The 20,485-nt window shown below is 49.3% G+C and overlaps 1 protein-coding gene across 6 annotated transcripts; it reads right to left on the reverse strand.

Annotated features, from left to right (window-relative positions):
- Positions 1–568: 568 nt before the first annotated feature.
- KDF1 (keratinocyte differentiation factor 1) lies at positions 569–16,386 on the reverse strand. Of its 6 annotated transcripts, none has more exons than XM_072609489.1 (8): positions 16,201–16,296; positions 15,427–15,522; positions 6,552–6,694; positions 5,654–5,736; positions 5,060–5,295; positions 3,598–4,705; positions 2,053–2,127; positions 569–1,342 (listed from the first exon to the last, which is right to left on the reverse strand). In XM_072609489.1, exons 6-8 carry the CDS (start codon positions 4,682–4,684, stop codon positions 1,260–1,262), a joined length of 1,245 nt encoding a protein of 414 aa, XP_072465590.1. In that variant the 5' UTR covers positions 4,685–4,705; positions 5,060–5,295; positions 5,654–5,736; positions 6,552–6,694; positions 15,427–15,522; positions 16,201–16,296; the 3' UTR covers positions 569–1,259. The 6 variants fall into 6 exon arrangements, with proteins under 6 accessions (XP_072465590.1, XP_072465592.1, XP_072465591.1 ...); XM_072609491.1 differs by having other exon boundaries at positions 5,648–5,736; positions 16,201–16,267; XM_072609490.1 differs by lacking the exon at positions 15,427–15,522 and having other exon boundaries at positions 16,201–16,320.
- Positions 16,387–20,485: the final 4,099 nt, after the last annotated feature.

The raw sequence follows: 20,485 nt of genomic DNA on the forward strand, positions 1-20,485 counted from the left end.
CTCTGGGGCCACCTGGGGGATATGAGCCCATTTCTCATCTGTCGTTGGGGGTGGTTCATGTCCTGACTGTGACATTTCATACCGATGACTTGCTCCAAGTCCCTTTATTTTTCTTCCCGGAAGGGGAAGATGTTGGGGGTGTGGGTCAGATCTCTCATCCCAGACCTTGCGAGCATTGACCAGGCCTCCCCAAGGCCTTTGGAACAGGTGTTTCCTTCAGGTGACCTTACCCCACCCAGACAGGAAACATCCATCTGAAAAAAACTAACCCCTGGTTCCCAGGAAAGCTTTCTCCTACCCTGGGCAGCCCTAGGAGTGGGCACGGTTCAAAGCTCAACTGCTCCATGATGGTATTTCAGACCCTCCTTTGTCTTCCCTGCCACGCCATAGGACTCTAGAGTCAAGTAACCTGGTTTCAGGCTCCTGCTGTACCAGCTGCACAGCCTGGTTACTGTGTGACCATGAGCAAGCATGTGAACTTGAGTTGTCCTTCCTTTACTGCCCTCATACAGACAGGACCTTGCCCAGTGCTGAAGCCCAGAGGGGCCAGAGATTAACTTGACTCAAGTTTGGCAAGAATGATCAGTCAACAACTTTATTAATCTCATATAAGCTTCTCGATCAGTTAAGACATAGAGTTTCATGTGTTAAGAGGAACCAGTTGAAGGGTAGGTAGGCAGTAATAAGGACCAATGGATCTGTAGCACAACTTTGCAGAGTCAAATGGCCATGCTCACATTATCCCAAATGAACTGGTGATCCCACATACATCGGTAACCCAGAAAGGCTGGGGAGGGCTTAAGAGTGGGGAAAATAAAACCCCCAGCCCTTCATCAGTAATGGCAAGTGAATCCTACAGTGGATGGCGAAATGAAAGAACCAAACACACCCATCCACTAGTAAAGTAGAAAGCCCTTGGAGCCTGCAGGGTCCTGGAGACCCCTCCCCTGAGAAGCTAGTGAGAGAGGCCTTTGGGGATTAGGAGAAAAGCCCTGAAACCCAGCGCTTCATGGTATCAGGAAATTAATCTGAGGTCTGGGGAAGGGGGTAAACAGTAGGTACACCGAGAAAAGGGTGGTGAAGGCTGTCACACACCCAAATGCATTTCCATCCACAGCCAGCAGCCTGGTTAGTTCGGGTGCTAGTCCTCATTCCCAGAACTGCTTAGAAGGTGGCCCACTGGAAAGGGGAAGAATTGTTCGTGGGGCCCATCTGTCCTGCCTGCAGTGCCAGGAGGCCCCGGAGAGTGGGAGTAGGGGCTAGCAATACACTTGGAGCAGGGGTGCCCCTGAGGAATCTGTCTCAGTTCCCTGGAAGGAGGAATCGTGGCTTGGAGGATAACCTAGGCAGAAAAGACAGAGAGGGAACGTGAGATTCAGGCTCCAGAGCTTACCCCAGCTCCTATGGCTGCTCTTGCCTTCCTTCCACCCCATTTACCCCAGCCAGCCACAGAACATGAGCTGACAAAGCAATTGGAAGCTTCTCCTCTGGCCTTCAATTTCCCAATCTGCAAAATGGGAAGAATGCCCATCTTCTCTGGGGTCATGACTGATAATCCTGTCTTCTCTCAGAAGACGAATGAATGTGGGCAGGGCCAGGCCTGGACTCTTGGAAACCCCATCTCTTCAAATAATTTTCTTGTTGGGCTACAGCTAGGCCCATTGCTGCTAGCTGGATGCGTTTCCTTCCCCCTAACCCCCCCCCCCCCCCCCCCCCAAGCGTACTGGATAAGGTTCTATTTATCAGATAGGAAAGATGTTAAGAGATCACCCAATCCCAATACCCAGCTGTGGAGAAGAAACTGAAATCTCAATAGCAGACTGAGGGCAGGAGAGGCCCTTAGGAATCATAGGGGTCATGTAGTTCAACCCTCTCATTTTATAGATGAGGCAACAAGCTCAGAAAGGCTGGACAGAGTTGCATGAGGATTAGGGGCAGAGCCGGCATCAAAACCCTGGTCTTTGGACTCCCAAGGCTCCACAGCTCCCGGAAGGGACTGTTCTCTGCATAGCTCTCATCCCTCCCCACCAGTGCCATGTTGGGGATCCACACCTGGAGCTCCATAGGGCCTCAGTTTCCGGGCGATGGCATCAGAAGTCGTTTCCTGAGAGATCTGCACAGTCAGCTCTGAGAACAGGAATGATATGTTGTCTCAGTGTCCAAAGCCCCTCCTGAGGCTTGGCTATGGCTTAGGCCTATCTTCCCCCAACTGCCCTTCTGCCCTAAAGGCAGATAGGGGAAGCCCTGGGGCATGTTTAACCTGGAGAATACAACAGAGGAAAGAGGACAACTGCTCCATATTAGAACCCCGCCCCTTATCCCTGGGACGAGGGACTAGACCTGTCAGAGCAGACCCTGGAAGACTGGGCAGCAGCTGCAGAGGAGGCGATTTTAGGCTTCATGTCAGGAACCTGTCCAGTTATCAGGGCTCTGCCAAAGTGGAGTGGGCAGTGGTGGGGTGTGGAGGTATGTCCCATCACTACAAGTGGACGACCTCTTGCTAAGGGCATTCTCATGCAGCTACAGGGTGGACTTGATAACCTCAGAGCTCCCTTCCACGCAGGCCACTCTGGAACCTGGGCCACTTCTACCAGATCTAGACCAAGTTGGTGAAGGCAGAGAAGCCAGGGATGATGAGTGGAGGGATCACAGCTGAAGGTTGGGAGTCAGGAGCCCTTGTTCTAGGCTTCATTCTGCCATTTGCTCCATCACTTTGGTCAAGTCAGATGACCCACCTGGGCCTTAATCTGTCAAATGAGGCTAATGCCTGCCCTTACATCCCTCCTTACAGGGCTACTAGGAGAGCTGACTGTTAGGGCTTCGGAAATGAACTCTAAAGAAAGAGGTCACTAAGGAGTTACTAGTGAGAGGAGAGAAAAATTTGAGAAAAGACCCATTCTGGCCAGAGGGACGACCGAAATACCTACTATTCTGGCTGCTGTGTGTGTGTGTATATAAATCCCTTCGTTCTATTCTATTTCCTAATCCATGCCATTATACATGGATCAAGACTCTTACTCTTCTGCTTAATAGTTTTCCATGCCTTCCTACCACCTAAGTTCAAATTCTTTCATTGGGTATACAAATTCCCACCTTGCCCAGAGCCTGGTACCACCCACCCTGTCTCATACTTGCTGCCCACCAAGAGCCTGGCTTAGTAACTGGCCCAGGGGCCTCCCCTCCACATCTGCCTTTTCTCACTCTTCTGTGTGAATTCTTCCCCTCCCTCTCTCCCTCTGATGTGTGTCTGCCCATTATACACAGACACCTTACACACCCATACCCTCAGGAAGCCTTCTCTAATACATCTCCCAGCATTTCCTATCTCCCTAATGTACTAAAGGTAGGACATTTTGTCTAGGACCTATCTGCATCTGATTATTCCCCCTCCTAGACTGAGTTTCATGAGGGCAAGATGAGGACCTCAGATCATCTCTATATCTCTTCCAGGGTCTAGCACAGTGCTCTGAACACTAGGGAGACCGCCTAGTTCAAGCTCACTTTACAAAGGCAATGTCCTCAGGAAAGCCTGGGATGGCTGGCAGAGCTGGAAGGGGCCACGCCAGCCTGACTGGCAGGAAGAAGGGAAGGACCTACCGTCCTGGCTGAGCACCGAGGCCACCATGGTGTCTGTGCCGCTGTCAGGGGCCTGGCCACGACTCAGGCGGCTCTCTGAGGTGGTGGCTGGGCGGTTGCGGCTCTTGCGGGTGCTAATGCGGATGATTCCTCGGACCAGGCGGCACTCGGCGTCCTGCTCGTCCAGGTGGTAGTCCTGTGTGATGCTGCTAATGAGGTCAGAGATCTTGTTGGTCTTTTCCAGGAACACTGTGTCCGAAGTGCACTTGGCTAGCTCATCAATCTGATGCATGCTGAATAGCTCCGTCAGCTTCTTAAAGATGAGCACGTCGATGTCCCGGCTGCTCATGGAGCCACCGCTCAGCTCAGGGAGATCCAGGTCTGATTCGTGGAAGGAGTAATACTCCTCTGAGCTCCGCAGGCTCCCACCCAAGGTCCCAGGCAGGCTGTCTCGAGGCCGCTGCTCAGCCAGTGGCTCTTTGTAACAAGAGTCGCTGTCTTGGGGGGAGGCTGGCGCACCCCGATATGGGTACACAGGGATGCCCTTCAACTTGACATCAGGATAGCTGAAGCTGCTGCCCATGAGCGACTTGGACCTCTCTCGGTCTCGCCGGCTGGGAGAAGCAATGGCTGGGCTGTTGGGGGATGGGCCGCCATTGTGTTCCTTGATCCAGCCCTCATCAGGAAAGCTCTCTGGAGGGCCCAGGGATGGCAGGCAGGCCTCGCAGCTTCGCATGCAACCCCCACAGCGCTGATAGCAGGCCCGGCAGCGGCGGAAACAGAATACGGCCTTGCATAAGTTCCAGACCCATGGCCGAGGGAGGCAGCAAGTTGTGGTGTCCAGGGGGGCCTCGGCCGAGCCCGAGATGAAGGTGATGCTCTCCGACTCTCGAGCACCAGGGTCTTTGGGGTTGGGCCTGCGGACCCGTCGGGGAGTGGCTGGCTGGGCCGGCCGGCGGCTTGGCTTGACTTGGGGTGTAGCTGCGCCATACACCTCAAGACAGACCTCTCGGGGAGAAACACCTGGTGGTCGCTCCCATGGAGAGGTCTGACCTGGCCGTGCAGGGCAGGATTGGGGGCGAGAATGTCCAGAACGCCGGCCAGGCATGGCTCACCACATTACAGGTGCCTGGGGGTATGGGGGGTGAGGGGACAGTGAGAGGAAGGCTGAATAACCCCCAACCTTCCTCAACTCATACCCTTTTCCCCTTTCTTCCCTGCTTGGGAAAATAACAGGCCTTGCATTGGGAGGTGAGGAGGACCAAGGGGAAAGTGGTAACTGAGACCAGTTTCCCTGGGGATATGCCCAGCCAGCTACCTCACACTTCCCTCAACTCTTTCCCCAAGGCCTACAAAGTCAGGAGAACTCTAGAGGCCTAGGAAAACAACTTAGGAGTCTTTATTCCCAAGTCAGTTGGCTTGTGCTCTCTCCCCCAAATCAGGCTAAGAAAACAGGGTTGGAATGAACTCTGGTAGCTATTACCTCTGTCCAGTTCTTTCTGTGGCCACCAATGGTGGTAGTAGGAATGGCCCGGGGCAGGAGAGGGTACACCACCCTGCCTGTGGTCACCTGGAAAGTGAGGTTGAGCTTCTTCCACACTTTCTCTGCTCCCAGTCTCCTCCTCCTCTGGAGCTCCAAAAGGTTGGCTGGTAAGTCTGCCCAGCCTGGGGCCTGCCCATGGCAGCCTCTTTCTCTCACACACACACCCTGTCCAGGAGCTGACAACAAATTCCTTATTTTCAAAGCAGCCCAGAGAGCCTTGTCCCCTACCCTTTCCCCACCCCCCTCCCCCCAGGGAGCTCCCAGCCCAAGCACAATCGAGGCTCCCAAGGGCCCCGACATCCAGGCGATGATGCATTCACTAGTCACTGGAGCTAGCTAGGGCCTGCCCCTCCCACCTCCCTCTTCTGACTCCCTTCTGAGGTGTCAAGAGCCCAACCCCTGCCTCCTGACAGGCCCAGTGTTTGGAGGAGGGAGCGTGACTTGGGTACTCTGCCTGTCCAAGGCAAACTCCTTCATGGGCTTCCCTCTGCCTGCCTCTGAATGGCCATTCCCCAAAGTTCCCCTTACCCACACCTAGGGTTTCAGCTGTGTATCCCAGGCTTTCCCCAAGCGAGATCTTCAGCCCTGACCTGTATCTCCAGTGACTTTAGAATATTCTATTTCAAATAAGATGGTGGTGAAAAGCACTTAGCATAGTGCTTGGCACATAGGAGTTGCTACATGAATGCCCATTCCCCTTGGGAGACATCTCCCACCAGCACCTCAAACTGAGCTCGTTTGTCATCCCCCCAAACTGGCTCTTCCCCACCTCCTTGTCTTTGCTACCAGGTCCGAACATCCTTCCAAGTCCCAGGGCTGGATATTTCCAAGCCAGCATTGGCTCTTGGCTCTCCTCTGCCCTCCCACAACCAGATTATTGCCAAATCTTCCCGGTTCTCTCTCCCCTCTAGTGCCCAGGCCCTCTTTTCTCTTTCCTGAACTATCTCAAAGAACCTCCAAACTTGTTCCCTGACCTTCATCCACCTAGGGTTAGCCTGTTCAGAGCCAGGGTGGTATGGTATCTTGTTGGGGTTCTTTGAGGCAATCAAGGTTAACTAACTTGCCCAGGGTCACATAGCTAGTAAGGACAAACTTTTACTAAATATCACTACCTTGTCACTCATGCCCCTCTAGTCACCTGCCTCAGACTCTAGCATTAAGCCCCTCACTCCATAGCTTGGCCTCCAAGGCTTTCTATGATCTGGCCCCTCTGCTTTCTCTTATGTTTTCCACAGTGTGGCCAGGCTGGGCACCTTGCTGTCTCCTTCACATCCATACAAATTATAATAAAATGAATGTTTATGTTCCCAACCCTGTGCCTTTGCTCTGGCCAATCCCCTTACCTAGGATGCCCTTCCCTCTTCTTTCCGCCAATCTATAAGCATAATTTTGTCTGAGATTCACCCCCTTCAAGAAACCTTCCTAGACTGACCTCAAAGCCTTGTTTCTTAGAGGCACACTGTTGTGTGACCTACATCTTCTTGGCTTTGCTTCCAGTTTCTTGGTCTTTGTTTTCTGATCACAATCTTCTATGAGGGCCAGGACTTTGGCTTCCTTGGGTTCCCCTTCAGCACCCTGAGTTGGAGGGAGGTGAAAGGGTCAGATGAGCTCGTCATCAGCAGAAAACATAAATAGACTGGTCTGTTGGACTGAATGGATCTATCACAATACTATAAAGTGTAGACTTAGCTGTCATTATCCACCTGGACTGCTGAAATAGCCTCCTAATGGATCATCTCACTCTTAAATCCTCCATATTGTTCTCCCCCCTCCCCCATCCTTCATGATACCAAAATAACCCCTCTTTTTGCATAGATCTAGTCATGTAATTTCTGCTTTAAAGTCTTCATTAGTTCTCTGTGGCTTCAAAAATGGAACTCCCTTACCTGGCATTCAAGGCCCTCAACAATGTGGTGCCACCCTAACCTCTGCAGGCTTAGTTCAAAAGACTCCAGTCAGATTGAACTTCTTGCTGGCCCCAAAATGAACCTGCCCTGCATTTTCTCTCCCCTATGCCATGGCTCACGTGCGCTCTATGCCAACACAGTCTTCCTCTCTCCTCCTTTCTTCCAACCAACCATCAAATTCCTGCTGACTCACATGGCATTTGCTTCTGCCAGGGAGTTTTCTCTGATAACCCTAGTCAATGATGAGCTTCACTGAGGACCTCACAGAGTTATCTGGGCCACATTTCTTTATCAGACTGTAAGGTAACTGAGGGCAGGGTCTGTCACATTTAAATTTCCCATCATAATGATCTTTACATGACAGGCCCCAACGAATGTTTGGGAATAGAATCCAGAACACTAGAAAACTATGTCAGATTTTGAATGAATCTTAGCGCTTCCCTAGCCCAGCCTTCCTTTTACTGAAGAGGAAACAGAGGCCTAGAGAGGAAGTCAATGACAGAGCTGGACCAGGACCCAGGGCCCCAAGGCAGGAGAGCTGGGGGTTTTTGCCTCTGTTCCCCCTTAACCCCAGTATCACTTCCATGTACATCCTACAGAGACAAGTAATGCCTAATCTTTGGGGTGCTTACCAATCCTGTATCAGTCTATCCCCACTGATAAGGATTTCCAACTATCTAACTTTTTGGGTTAGCACCCTGACTCAGCCTGGGGGATGGGATGTCTCACTGATCATACTCAGACCCCTTCCATGTTTCTAAGGTCAAAGGTAACTCAAGGTGAGTGAGAATCAGCCCTGTGATCAGCATGTTCTCACCCTACCCTATCCCACTGCTAAGCCTTTCATTTAAAGAAGTGAAGTAGCCCTAGATCCCTCCCATCCATTTTGGGCACTGGAGACATGGAGTAAATGGCTCTGCCCTGTAGAGGCTATCAGCCCTTAAGTCTTTATACCATCTTTCATCCTTGTTGCTCCAGGTAGGCCACCCTAGCTGGAAGAGACACACTACCCTGAACTGCCTCCATCCCACTATGGGAGAGGGGGCAGGGACAGGTGTCCTTCTAGAGTGGTATTGAAAGAAAAATTGTTGCCACAAAACTACATCTAAGGATCCCTACTGACTTAGAAAACCACATATTCACATCGTCTAGTTTCTACTGTATTTCTTATCCTGGTAAATGTTTCCTAACTACATTTTAATCTCGTCCCCATAGTACTCAAGGTCATATACCTCCCTTGGCCCGGGTGTTTGACACCTCTGAGGGGACAGAAGGTGGGAGAGAGGAGGTATCACTTCTATCAGCCTCCTCCGGTTCAACCTAAACAGCGCACACAATGGACATGCACACATATGTCCTAAAATGATAAATATGTCCTATATTCTTCCCACCTGAAACAAGACTCACTGGGTCTAGAAAGGAATAGGTGCTGAACAGACATTTGCCGAGTTCATAAGAAGTATGCAGATATTTCTACAGGGCTTTAAAGCTTGCAAAGCAGTTTACAATGAATATCCCATTGGATCCTAACACAATTCCAAGGCATCTGAAGCCTTCCCCAATACCGTGTACTGAACTACCTTGTATTTCTTTTCTTTATATTTGGTGTGCGTGTGTGTGAGTGTGTACACAGCATAAATACACAATTGTGTACTGTAAGCCTTGAAAGCCTCTTGTAGAAATTGTTCCATTTGTTGTACTTCAGTCAGTCAATCGATAAGCATTTACTAAAGGCCTATTACGTGCCAGGCACTGTGCTAAGTTTCTACCCTTATTGCCTGGCCCACAGTGGATACTTATTAAATCCTTATTGATTGAGTTAGATACTATAGGTATCATTATGCCTATTTTACATATGGGGAAACTAAGGCAGAGAAAGGTGAAACCATTTGTCTTCAGTAAAACAGCTAATAACAGTCAGACTCAGGATTCAACTTATTAAGTGCGTGTCTAAGTCACCCACTATACCACACTGTCCCTTGGAAAACCCAGTTTATTGACCATTAAGTGTCTACTGCATACACAGTGTCTACTGAGCTAAGTTGGGGATACAAAGAAAGGCCAAAACCTAGGAGTTCACAGTTTAATGAGGGAGATACCATGTAAACATCTATGTACAAATAAATTCTGGACAAGATAAATTGGAAAAAACCAACAGAGGGAAGGCTGGGAATCAGGAGGGATCAGGAAAGGCCTCCTATAGAAGGTAGAATTTTAGCTGGAGCTTGGAGTAAAGCCAGGGAAGCCAGGAGGAAGAGCCATCTAGGCATGGGAAATAAGCAGTGAAAATGCCCAGAATTGGGAGATGGGAAGTCTAAGATGGATCTACGGCAGAAGCGGGGAGAGAGTGGAGAGAAGAGGGGAAGAGAGCAAGAGGAGTTGAACATGGTGCCTATGTTGCAAGCCTGTGTGACTGGGAGGATTGCAGTAGTAAGGAAATTAGAAAGAAGGGAGCCATTGCGGGGAAAGATGGATTGATTCCTTTTTGGACATGTTGAGTTTCAGATGTCTAGAAGCCTCATCAGGCAGCTGGAGATTTGCTACAGACGAGAAAGGTCAAGACGTAATGAGTAGATTTGAGAATCATTAGCATGCAGATGATAAATGAATCCATGGCATCCTAGGTGATATAGTACAGACAAGGTATAAGAAGAAAGGGCTCATGGCAGAGCCCTATGGAACACCAACTGGTGTGACCTATATGAAGATCCAGCAAAGGATACTGAGAAGGAGTTGTCAGATTGGTAGGAGGAGAACCAGGAGAGAGTAGTGTCCTGAAAACTTAGAGAGGATTGAGAAAAGGCCATTGGATTTGGCCATCAAGAGGTCCCTGGTAACTATGGAGTGAACTGAGAACATGAGGAAAGGAAAGGGGCCACTGATTGTCGATGGCCTTCTCAAAGAGTTGAGCCACAAAGGGAGAAGAGATATGGGATGATGGCTAGTGGGGATGAAGGATCTAGGGAGGGTTTTTTCAGGCTAGAAGAGACATGGGCATGTTTACAGGCAGTAGGGAAACAGCCAGTAGATGAGGAAAGAATAAATATAAATGAGAGGGGGATAACAGAGAGTGGTTAACTCCCTGGAGGATATGGGATGACATGGAATCATACGTGCATGAGGAAGGGTTAGCACTGGTAAGGATAAGGGCTACCTCTCCATGGTGGAGGAGATGATGGCAGAAGGCATCTGAGTGATAGGAGATGAGGAAGAGGTAGAAGAGGAAGCTACTAGAATTTTGATTGAGTGGGAGATACAGATTTGAGTGAACCTCAAAGGAGAAGTAACTGAGTGATGGTGTTAGGGGGAAGAACTTGGAATGGAGTATTCCCACTCATCCCCAACTCAACCAGTGAGTTGGGAGTAAATGGAAGGGCAGCCAGTGATGCATAGGGTGGCCAGGGAGGGTGAGTTTTTGGAAGGAAGCCAGAAAACCCCATTTACTATTGACCAACCAGGCAGTGTAGTATGGGAGAAAAGCATCAGACTCAGTGAGGACACTGAGGTCTTACTGGCTCTGCATTAACAAGCTGTGACACCCGAGATGACTCTCTGAGCCTGTTTCTCAATTTTAAAATTAGAATTACATTTACACTCTCCAACTCATAGTATTGTTGTGAGAAACTTTACAGCGCTATATAAAGGTGAGCTATTATTGTCTTGTCTATTACATATCCTTCCTTGTTCTAAAGTTTTAAGGGTGTTTTCAGCTCTGAGATGTCAGCTAACAAAAGTGCACTTGAGATTACACCAGAGGATCTCTAGGATTCTGGTTTTGAAGACAGAGCCCCCAAATTGGGGTTTTTTGGCCCTTTTCAATTCCCTTTGGGATTTTTTTTTTTTGCATCTGCAGGAAGAGATGGTAAGTAGATGGTTGGAAGGAGTTTGTGGGCAGGGGATGGAGAATGAATTTACTCAAACAAATGTAGAAAAAAAGGGCAAATGCCAGGCCTGGTATTTAAGGTAGCTTAGTTTAAGGTCTCAGTCACAATCTTATTGTGTGACCTTAGGCAAGTTACCTCACCCCCAGATCTGAGTTTCCTCATCTATAAACAGATGTACAATAAATGGATCTGCCAGACTTTCACAGAAGTGTCTTAAATATCAAATGAGAGGATGATATAAAAGCATTTTGCTAAGTTAAAGTGTATATGAGTTAGTTACTTGATCAGGGATCTGGATGATAACATTAATCTTCATTAAACATGGGACAGCGTCATGTTCCCTCCTCTGCTCAAAATCTTTCCTTGGCTCCCTATTTCCTATTGAAGGAAATTAAAAATCTTCAGACCAGCATTTGAGGCCCTTTCTCATCTGGTACTACCCAGCTTCCCCATCATATCTCACATTACTCCTCTCTGTAACTTCCAACCAGACTACTTTCCAGTCCCCGTTTACCAATTAGCAAGCATTTATAAGGCAAACAGGTGGCACAGTGGATAGAGCCCTGAGTCTGGAGTCAGGAAGACCGAGCATCAAGAATCCCACTTTAAACACCTGTGTGACCTCAGGCAAGTCACTTGAACTGCCTGCCTCAGTTTCCTCAATTGTAAAATGGGGATAATAATAGCATCTACTTATGAGGATAAAAATGAGATATTTGTAAGATGCTTTGCAAACCTTCAAGTGATACATAAATGTTATTATTATTAAGCACCTGTGTGCTAGGTACTATGCTAAACAATGGAGATGCGAAGACAGGAGACAGTCCCTGCCTTCAAGCAGCTTACAGCAGTGGCCACGATGGGTGCTCTCCTCAAGAATGGTAATAATGGAAATAGCAGCAAACGTTTCTGTAGTGCGTACTATGTGCCCGGCACCGTGTTAAGGGCTTCGCAAATATTATCTCATTTGATGCTCACAGTAACCCAGGGAGGCTGGCATTCACGTTATCCACATTTTACACATGAGTAAACAGAGGCAAACAAAGGTTAAGTGACTTGTCCAGGGTCACCCAGCTAGTGTCTGAGGCTGGATTTGAACTCAGCTCTTCCTGATTCCAAGCCTGGCATACTATCTGCTGTGTCCATGTTCCCATCCCCCCCAACCTCACCTCTACTTTAAACTAGATGATATGGATTTCACCCTCCTTACTGCCTACATCAACTTAGGCAAATCACCTGACATGTCTCTGGGCCTGTTTTTTCCTCTGTAAAATTGAGGACTTGGACTAGCTGGTAACTTAGGGTGCTCTACAAGTGTAAACCTGGGTACAGAGCACTGGGCTTGGTTCTAGGGGAGACACAGAGCTCTGGCAAGGCCAAATCAAACATCACTTCCCTGGGGCAGCATTCTCTAACTAATATCAACTCACTCTTGCTAGCCAGCTCCCTCGTGGAGGCCTCTGTCACCTAGCACCTTCATTGATGTCTCTGTCTGATCCCTCTACCAGGTTCTGAGCTCCCTTGGCCCAGGGCTGAACATAGAGTTCCAAATGCAGAAGACAATTACAAGCAACAACTTTAGCTGAATCAAAACAATTGGGGGCTTTGTGTGCCAGCTGCTCATCAACTGTGTTGGGGCTCATTGCCTGAGGTGGGCAGGTCAGCATGGCCATGCCAGGCCTGGGGGAGGTGGGTCCCTGTATGGCCTCTATCCTTCCTGCCACACCTGGTAGCCATGACTGGGGGAAGGAGGAGCAGGCAAGGGCAGTATGAGCCAATTCTTTTTACCTGACTCTTAGATTGGGTTGTTTGCCAAGCACTCCGCATATATTCTCTTATTTAATCCTCACTACAACACTCTCAGAGACATATACGAAGTACCACCCCATTTTGCTAATGAAAAAAAACTTGCAGATGGAGGGAGGAAAGAAACATTCAGTAAGCATCTCCTCTGTGCCAGGCACTGGGCTTAACATTTCACAAATATTCCCTCCTTTGATCCTCATCACAACTCCAGAAGGTGGGGGCTTTTATCCTCATTTAAAGTTGAGGAAACCGATGCCAGATGTGAAGTGATTTGCCCAGATTTACACAGCTAGTAAGTATGAAGCAAAATTTAAACTCAGGTCTTCCTTATTCCATGCCCACTCTGTTCACTATCTAATAAATGTCTAGAGGAGGATTTGAACCCAGGCCTTCCTAACTCTAGGTCCAGTGTTACCATACTGCATTTCCAAGGGATGATCAAAAAGGGGACTGAATCTCAATGCTCTTCCTTTAGTATAGGCCAGGTCTTCCCATAGTGACTACCTTATCTAGGTAGCTGCAGGAGTCAGGAAGACCCAAGCTCAAATCCAGCCTCAGACACGTACTAGCTGTGTGACCCTGTTTGCAAGTCACTTAACCTGTCTACCTCAGTTTCTTCATCTGTAAAATGAGGATAAGAGTAGCACTTACCTCCCAGGGTTGTTGTGAAGATTAAATGAGACAATTGTAAAAGGTTTTGCAAACCTTGAAGCACTACATAATTGCTACTGTTATTGTTCACCCCCCACAACCTGAGGCCACCTGTGCTCCTAAACACTAGAGGTGTTTGTTGGCCATCTTGTCTTCTCCTTGGGCTGGGAGGAGGATCCCAAAGAGAGGGGCTCCAACTCTGGCCTCCATGGTGACGTTGATTATCTTCCTTCGTTCCTTGCTCTATTTCTCATCCCCCATAAGCATAAGTTCAGGTGGGCAGGGCTGGGGTCTGACTGCAAACATTTTCCCCTACGCTCCTCTGCAGGAAGCAGCCCCAGACTCCTCCGGTGATAAACTCTCAGCTAAGAGGTCACCTTGTTTATCGATAGGTTGATTTATTCAACTCCCTTCTCTCATCCAGAAGTCTAAGGTCTGGCCTACTCCTCTAGGCAATCCCCTCCGCTCCTATCACCTCCTGCCTCCCTAACCAGTAGCTTTCACAAAGAATGGTCAGTTGATGGACAGATTCAGATCTTCTTCCTTTTTCCATCAGCTGGCCTTCCTGGCCCTGCCCCACACCCTCATGTGCCTAGAAGGTTAGCTACATATCTATCGAGGTTCCCCAGCCCAAGGACCTGTTCTCTTCCTCCTCCCCCAGTCTAGCTCCTCCAGCTTCCTTGCTGCTAACAGAGCAGGTCCTTGCCTTTATAGGAGCTCTTCCATGGCTAACAACCTGCTTCCTATCACCTCAGCCTCCTGGAATCCTGATGTTTTAAGATTCAGTCCACCTTTAACACAAATTTTCCCTTGACTCCATCTTAGAATTACACCCACAATTTTACATCAATATCTTGGGTCTTGTTGCCAGACTTTGGGGACCCCCCCCTTTTATAAAATAAATTTTACAGATGCCAGAGGCATCCTAGCGTAGTAGATAGAATGTTCGTCTCAGACCTGGGTCAAAGCCTATATATGAGATGTACTGACTGTGGGACACTGGGCAGGTCACTTGTTTCAAGCTCTCCAAGTTGAAGAGAAGGTACTGACCTTCACTGATAGAAGACTTTCCTCATCCAACACCTCTTCCTGGAACATGGTGGGACAGCACCAGTCCCTACTGTAATCATTGTTAAGCTTGTGAAAGCTTCCAACTGTCCTAAGACTTTTGGGACACCCAGTACTCAAGTACATGTGCATACACAGTCTCTCCCATAAAAAATTAAATCGTTGAGGGCAGAGACTATTTCACTTTTGTTTTGTATTCCCAGAACCCAATAAAACTTGTTGATTGTTTGGGAAGGCCTCCTCCCCCCTCCCCCTTGGATGCCATTCCATAGCACTCCACTCTCTAGGCTAGTCTGGTTCCTTTCAAACAGGTTGGGACCATTCAGGCATTAGGACATCCCAAATGTTAGCTCCCATTTTCTTAACTGTAGCTAATGCAAAAATAAAAATAGGAACTAAAATGATTTCTCCTGTTGTCCCTGTGGAAACTGATTTGGCCAAAAGCACACAACTGATTGCTGGGACATTCAAGGCTATAACCTAGGTCTCCTGAATCTCATTTCCAGGGTTCCTTCATTGCAACAGTGTTTCTCAGGAAGGCAATTACTATAATGTGTTACAGTTGAACCTGGCATCAGATGAGTTACCTCTAACACCAGTTATGTGACCATAGGCAAATCACTTTACCTTTCAAAGCCTCAGTTTGTTGGTCTGTAAAATAGAATACTTGAACTTCCTACTTCACAGGAATGTTGTGAGGAAAAAAGCTTTGCAAATCATAAAATGTTATGCAAGTGACTGTTAAGTCTCCAAGCTCCTTGGTTGAGGAAGCAGTGCTCACAGCTCCTATCCACCGTCATAAGCTGTATTCTTTCCTCCTTCATCCAAGATAATCACTGCCCATCAAATACACGGAAGTCCTGTCTCCCTCACTTAGCCAGTACATATCAAGAGGCCATTATGGGCTAGATGAATCTAAAAGGGATCCTTAGCCTCCTAAGTCTATTGGTATTTCCCGTGTTCCCTGCCCCTGGGACTGTTGGATAGAAACCTGTTAAGCACGAAGACCAGAGAGAAAGGAACAGGAAGCCAGACCACAGTAGCTGCTGGGTTCACCCTCCTTGGCCACAGGCTTAGTCTTCCAAGTCTGGAATGCATTCAGAGGTCGAGACTCTTCCGTTAGTGCCCTAGCGCGCCCCCAGACCCCCAGTCTCTATCCTGGGTTTCTCCCGAAATCTCAGTAGTTCGCCCCGCGGCTGCCAAGGGTGGGGGCCCTCGGAGACACCAGGTGCTAAAAAGAGTTTGGCGTCGGCGATCTGGACAGATTGAGGGAGAACAAGCTGGCATGGGGGGTGGAGGGCGTCGCACAGTCGATGCACCGCTCAGCATGGCGTTGCGGGGTGGCAAAGGCTGTGGCGGGGTGGGGGTGCACACTAGCTGTCACTGCAGGGTAGCACAGCCCGGAGCTGCGGGGGCTAAGGAGGGACACACAGGCTGCAGCTGCGGGGAGGGGCACGGGCTGGCATGGGGGAGCACTGAATTCTCCGGAGTCCCAGTTCCCCCCCTCGCCCGGGGGATCCCGGGTAGCGCCAGGCTGGGCGGTCCCGGCCGGGTCAGGGTGCCCAGGCCGCTCAGCTCCGCAGCCCTAGGACCCGGCCGGCCCGGAAGCGGCGCCCCTGGGAGCCGCCCCGGTCCAGCTACAGCGGCCAGGAGTGCTCCAGGTGGGTGTGGGACAGGTGAGCCCGGGTGAGGGAAGGTCCAGGTAAGGGAAGCCCAGCCCGGTTCGGTCCGGTCCCTCCAGCCCCCCCGCCAGCGCTCCGCTTACCTGTCCCGCCAGGTGAGCAGCCTCGGCGCGGCTCCTCCTTCTGCGCTCACCTGGGGCCCAGGTAAACGTCTCGCGGGACGCTGCGTACGGGCTGCCGCTAGGGCCACGCTTTCAAACTTCGCGAAGCCCTGCGCGGGGTGGGCCGCCCCCCACCCCCACCTGCAGGTCCGAGCTCCCCCTGCACACGCCAATCACTCTGACGCCCACCCCGGACCCCTGGGGGCGGGGCCTGCCCCCAGATTCCTCGCGGCGCTCGCGCTCTCCGGGGTTTTTGTTTGTTTACCTTTGAGAGGGGGAGGGGATTGGGTTTAAGTATTTTCCCGGGTCAAAACGACTCAACGAGCAGTTATTAAGCTTCTACGGAGACAAAACCGGAATAGCCCCTGCTTCCAAAGAAGTCCGCAGTACACCGCGGCAGGCAATAGGTGCGTGCATAAACACGTGCAAAAGAGTTAAAAGGTGATGGAGGAGAGTGGTCCCCGGTCAGCATGCATTTAGTAAGCGCCTGCTAGGTGCCAGCTACCCGCGCTGAGCTCTGGGGATTCAAAGAAAGCCAAATGGCAGTCCCTGCCCTCTAAGAGGTCAGTCTAGTGGGGCAGAGAATATGAAAAAACATGATATAGATCGGATAAATTAGCAATAAACAACCGAGGGAAGGCTTGGTAGGAAGGAGGACCAGGAAAGACTTCTCTTAAAAGGTAGGATTTTAGCAGTGACATGAAAGAAGCCGAGGGAATCAGAAGGTGGGAGAGAGTGACAGGCTTGGGGACGGTCAGTGTAAAATCTTGGAATCAGGAGATGAAGGTCATGTTGGAGAAACAACGGGGAAGCCAGTGTCCCTGGATCAAAGAGTAGGTGACAGGGGAGTAAGGTGCAGGAAGACTGGAACGGTAGGAAGTGACCAGATTATGAAAGGCTTTAAAAGGCAGGTAGAGAATTCTGGAAGTAAGAGGGAGCCACTGGGTGGTGGAGGGACATGGTCAGACTTCTGCATGGCCTAGCATCAGAAATCCAGCGTTTGAAGTAAAGATTCTGCCTTCTAACCTCCTCATTTTACTGTTTAGACTGTGGGCTCCTTCAGGGTAGGGACTGTTTTTTGCCTTTCTGTGATGCATCCCTGGCATTCACCTCCCTGCCTGGAATGCTTGTTGGCCTCCGGCTTTAGGTTCTTGGACCTAAAGCTGGGTGGCCATTGCCTCAAATCCCCTTATTTTACAAATGAAGAAATTGACCCAGAGAGAGAGGGTCTTTGGGAGGGAGACCCACAAGACCCATTAGGGCAGCCCCAGATTAGCTGGAGGAACAAAGTTCCTCCATGCAATCCATTTGAGGTATTTCATTTAGCCTCCCTGGTCTAGGTTGGAGTGGAAAGGACTCTGGAATGGGAAACAAGACACAGATCTATTCAGGATTGTAGGGCCAAGCCTGGAAGAGGTCTTGACTTAAAGCACATCTAATTTGACATTCCCATTTTACAGAGTAATAAACTGAGACCTAGAGATATGAGATGATTTACCCAAGATCACACATCTAATTGATATCTGAGCCCGGGTCCTCTGACTCCAAACTCAGTGCTCTTACACTATGAGGTTTCCCTTGGATAATTCACTTTCTCCTTCTGGGCCTCAGTTTCCTTTTCTGTACAATTAGAGAAATGGACTAGAGGATTCCTGAGAACCCTTTCAAGTCTGACATTGTCTTCAAAAGTCTCTTCTAATGCTAACATCTACTCTTATTTTTCTGTCTGCTAGTCAGTTAATTGGTACTTATCACCTTGTATTGTTGCTTCTCTTTTATTCTGCCTATGTGTTATCTACCCAGTGTGATCTAAGACCTCTCTCACCCTCAATATCCTGGGTTCTAAGGGCCCTCCCAGCTCTGACATCCTGTGTTCTAAGGGCCCTCCCAGCTCTGACATCCTGGGTTCTAAGGGCCCTTCCAGCTCTGACATCCTGTGTTCTAAGGCCCCTCCCAGCTCTGACATCCTGTGTTCTAAGGCCCCTCCCAGCTCTGACACTCTGTGTTATAAGGGCCTTTTCAGCTCTGACATCCTGTGTTCTATAGTTCTCTTTATACCACAAGACCTTGGAGCTCATAGAGTCCGACTCTATAGGAAACTGAGGCACATAGCAGTTAAGTGACTTGTCCAGGGTCACTCAGCTCGTATGTGTCTGAGGTGGGATTTTAACCCAGGTCTTTTTGACTCCCCTTCTAGTGTCCTATCCATTACCAGTACTTTGTTGTGAGGAAAATACTTTGTAAAACAAGATACTATAAAAATGAGAGTTATCAAAGAGCTCTGACTCAGTGGCTCCGCTCAGCCCTCATAAAATGGGGATCTTTGGCTTCTCCTCCTCCAGTCTGCCAAGCCTTCTTAGTCCTTCAAGTTCCCCATCTTCCGAGAACCCTGTTAAACATCCTCCACTGCCCTCTCAATTTCAGTGTTGGTCACGTGCAATAAAGCCCCATTTGTAGCTAGGCCAATACTGCTAGAACAACAGATAAGAATTCCAGTGCAAAGCTACAGCATCCAAGCCAAGCAGTTGAAACCTCAGGTCCTCACTCAGAGCCTGTTGATTCCTATTTGACACACAATTCTAAAAATAAATTTTAGGAAAGTTGTTCTTCACCACAGTACAACCAGAATCTGGGTCAGCCAAACCCTAGCCCAATGGCTCTGTGTCTACCCAACTACTCACAGAGATGCCCCCCCAGTCATGTGGCAGATGAGAGCGTCCTCATCTTCTGTCTCTACCTGGTTCTGGGGTTTTTATACTATGGGGGTTAGAAGCTGCACCTCCACCAAAGGGAACCATGATCATTTAGACATTCTCCTGAAACTGGACTCAAAATCGCCTGCAGGGTTAGCAACTAAGTATGCCAGTTTGTTGGAGAGAGCTTGGAGGCCTGACTCTGATGACAGCCATCTTTCCCAAATTCTCCAGGTCAGCCTCCATGTTCTTGGATGATTCCTTCCACACAGGGACTGAAATCTCACACATGGTGCCACCCTCTGGAATGAAAAGACAAGACAGGCTAATCAAAGCCATCAGCTACCAAAGAGTGCAGCCGTACCCCTGTCCTGATTGTGCCATGACTGTAGCTGCTCCTGCTCCATCATTGTAGGCAAGTTCTTGGGACCTGGATTGAGGACTAAGACATCACAGGGAGCCTGAACTTGGTGTTTGTGAAGGGTTCTGAGAAGCACATCAGAGATAAGACTGCCCCTGGGTATCACCTACCTGAAAGGTGCCATGTGGTAGCCAGAACAATACAAGGGCTCACTCTGTCCTGGCTGGCAGGAATGTGAGATCCCTCAGATCAGGGACCATGTGTTTGCCTGGCTTTATATCTCTAGTGCTTAGCACCTAAGAGGTGCTTAATAAATGTTTGTCCACTGACTGACTGATTTCAAGTGACTGAAGGACATTGTCTACAAGGAGAAAGTGAGCGACTCTGGTGGTTTATGGAAGGCAATGACCACTTGAATGCCCAAGGAACCACTTGAGATGCCAGTCCTTAACCTGAACTTTATCCGGGAAGTCTTCTACAGCTTCATTGGATCCTGCTTCCGCCATGACCTCATGCGCCAAGGGACCATCCAAACTCTGAGCTCTAAAGAGGTCACCATGACCCTGCATCACTGTGACTAGGGGTAGTAGCCAGCTTCTGCTGTGCCATGAGCTGGCCCAACAGGACCCTTCAGTATTGGGAAATCATGAGCATGTCCACCATCAGGGAGCTCTCGATACAGAACATTTATCAAGAGAAAGAGAAACTGGTGAAAGTTCATGTTATTGCCAACCTTACCTGTGACATCTGTGGGGCCTAGGACTTGACCAGGCCCACTCTGTCATGGAGAGAGCTGCTTTTCTGCCTTGCACATAGACCAGGGGATAGATGAGGGGCCTCTGGGAGGACAAGTGCTAAAGGCCTCTTGGTACAGGAGGCCCATTCCTAGGCCCTTGAGGTGATAGCTAAGGACCACTAACATTAGCCTCTATCCAGCCAGACTAGGGCCTCCTGGGAGAGAGAGTTAACCTAGCGTGGGGCCTTTTCCAGATCTGACTGGTCCTACCTAAGACTAGGGCGAGGGTCCTGCCTGTTCCTGAGGGTGCTACCTGAGACTCAGGGACCCTAAAACTAGTGAGTCCTTCTCCTACCATTGATGGGTGGTGTCCAGGCTTGGTCTGTGGGACCCTGGGGAGAATTTCTTCCCTCAGTTTCTGCTGCATTTTATTTTGTGGATGGGGAATAGGAGAAAGGAAATAAGGCAAAAGATATG

The sequence above is a fragment of the Notamacropus eugenii genome, chromosome 5, assembly GCF_028372415.1.
Source record: "Notamacropus eugenii isolate mMacEug1 chromosome 5, mMacEug1.pri_v2, whole genome shotgun sequence".
Classification (NCBI taxonomy): Eukaryota; Metazoa; Chordata; class Mammalia; order Diprotodontia; family Macropodidae; genus Notamacropus; species Notamacropus eugenii.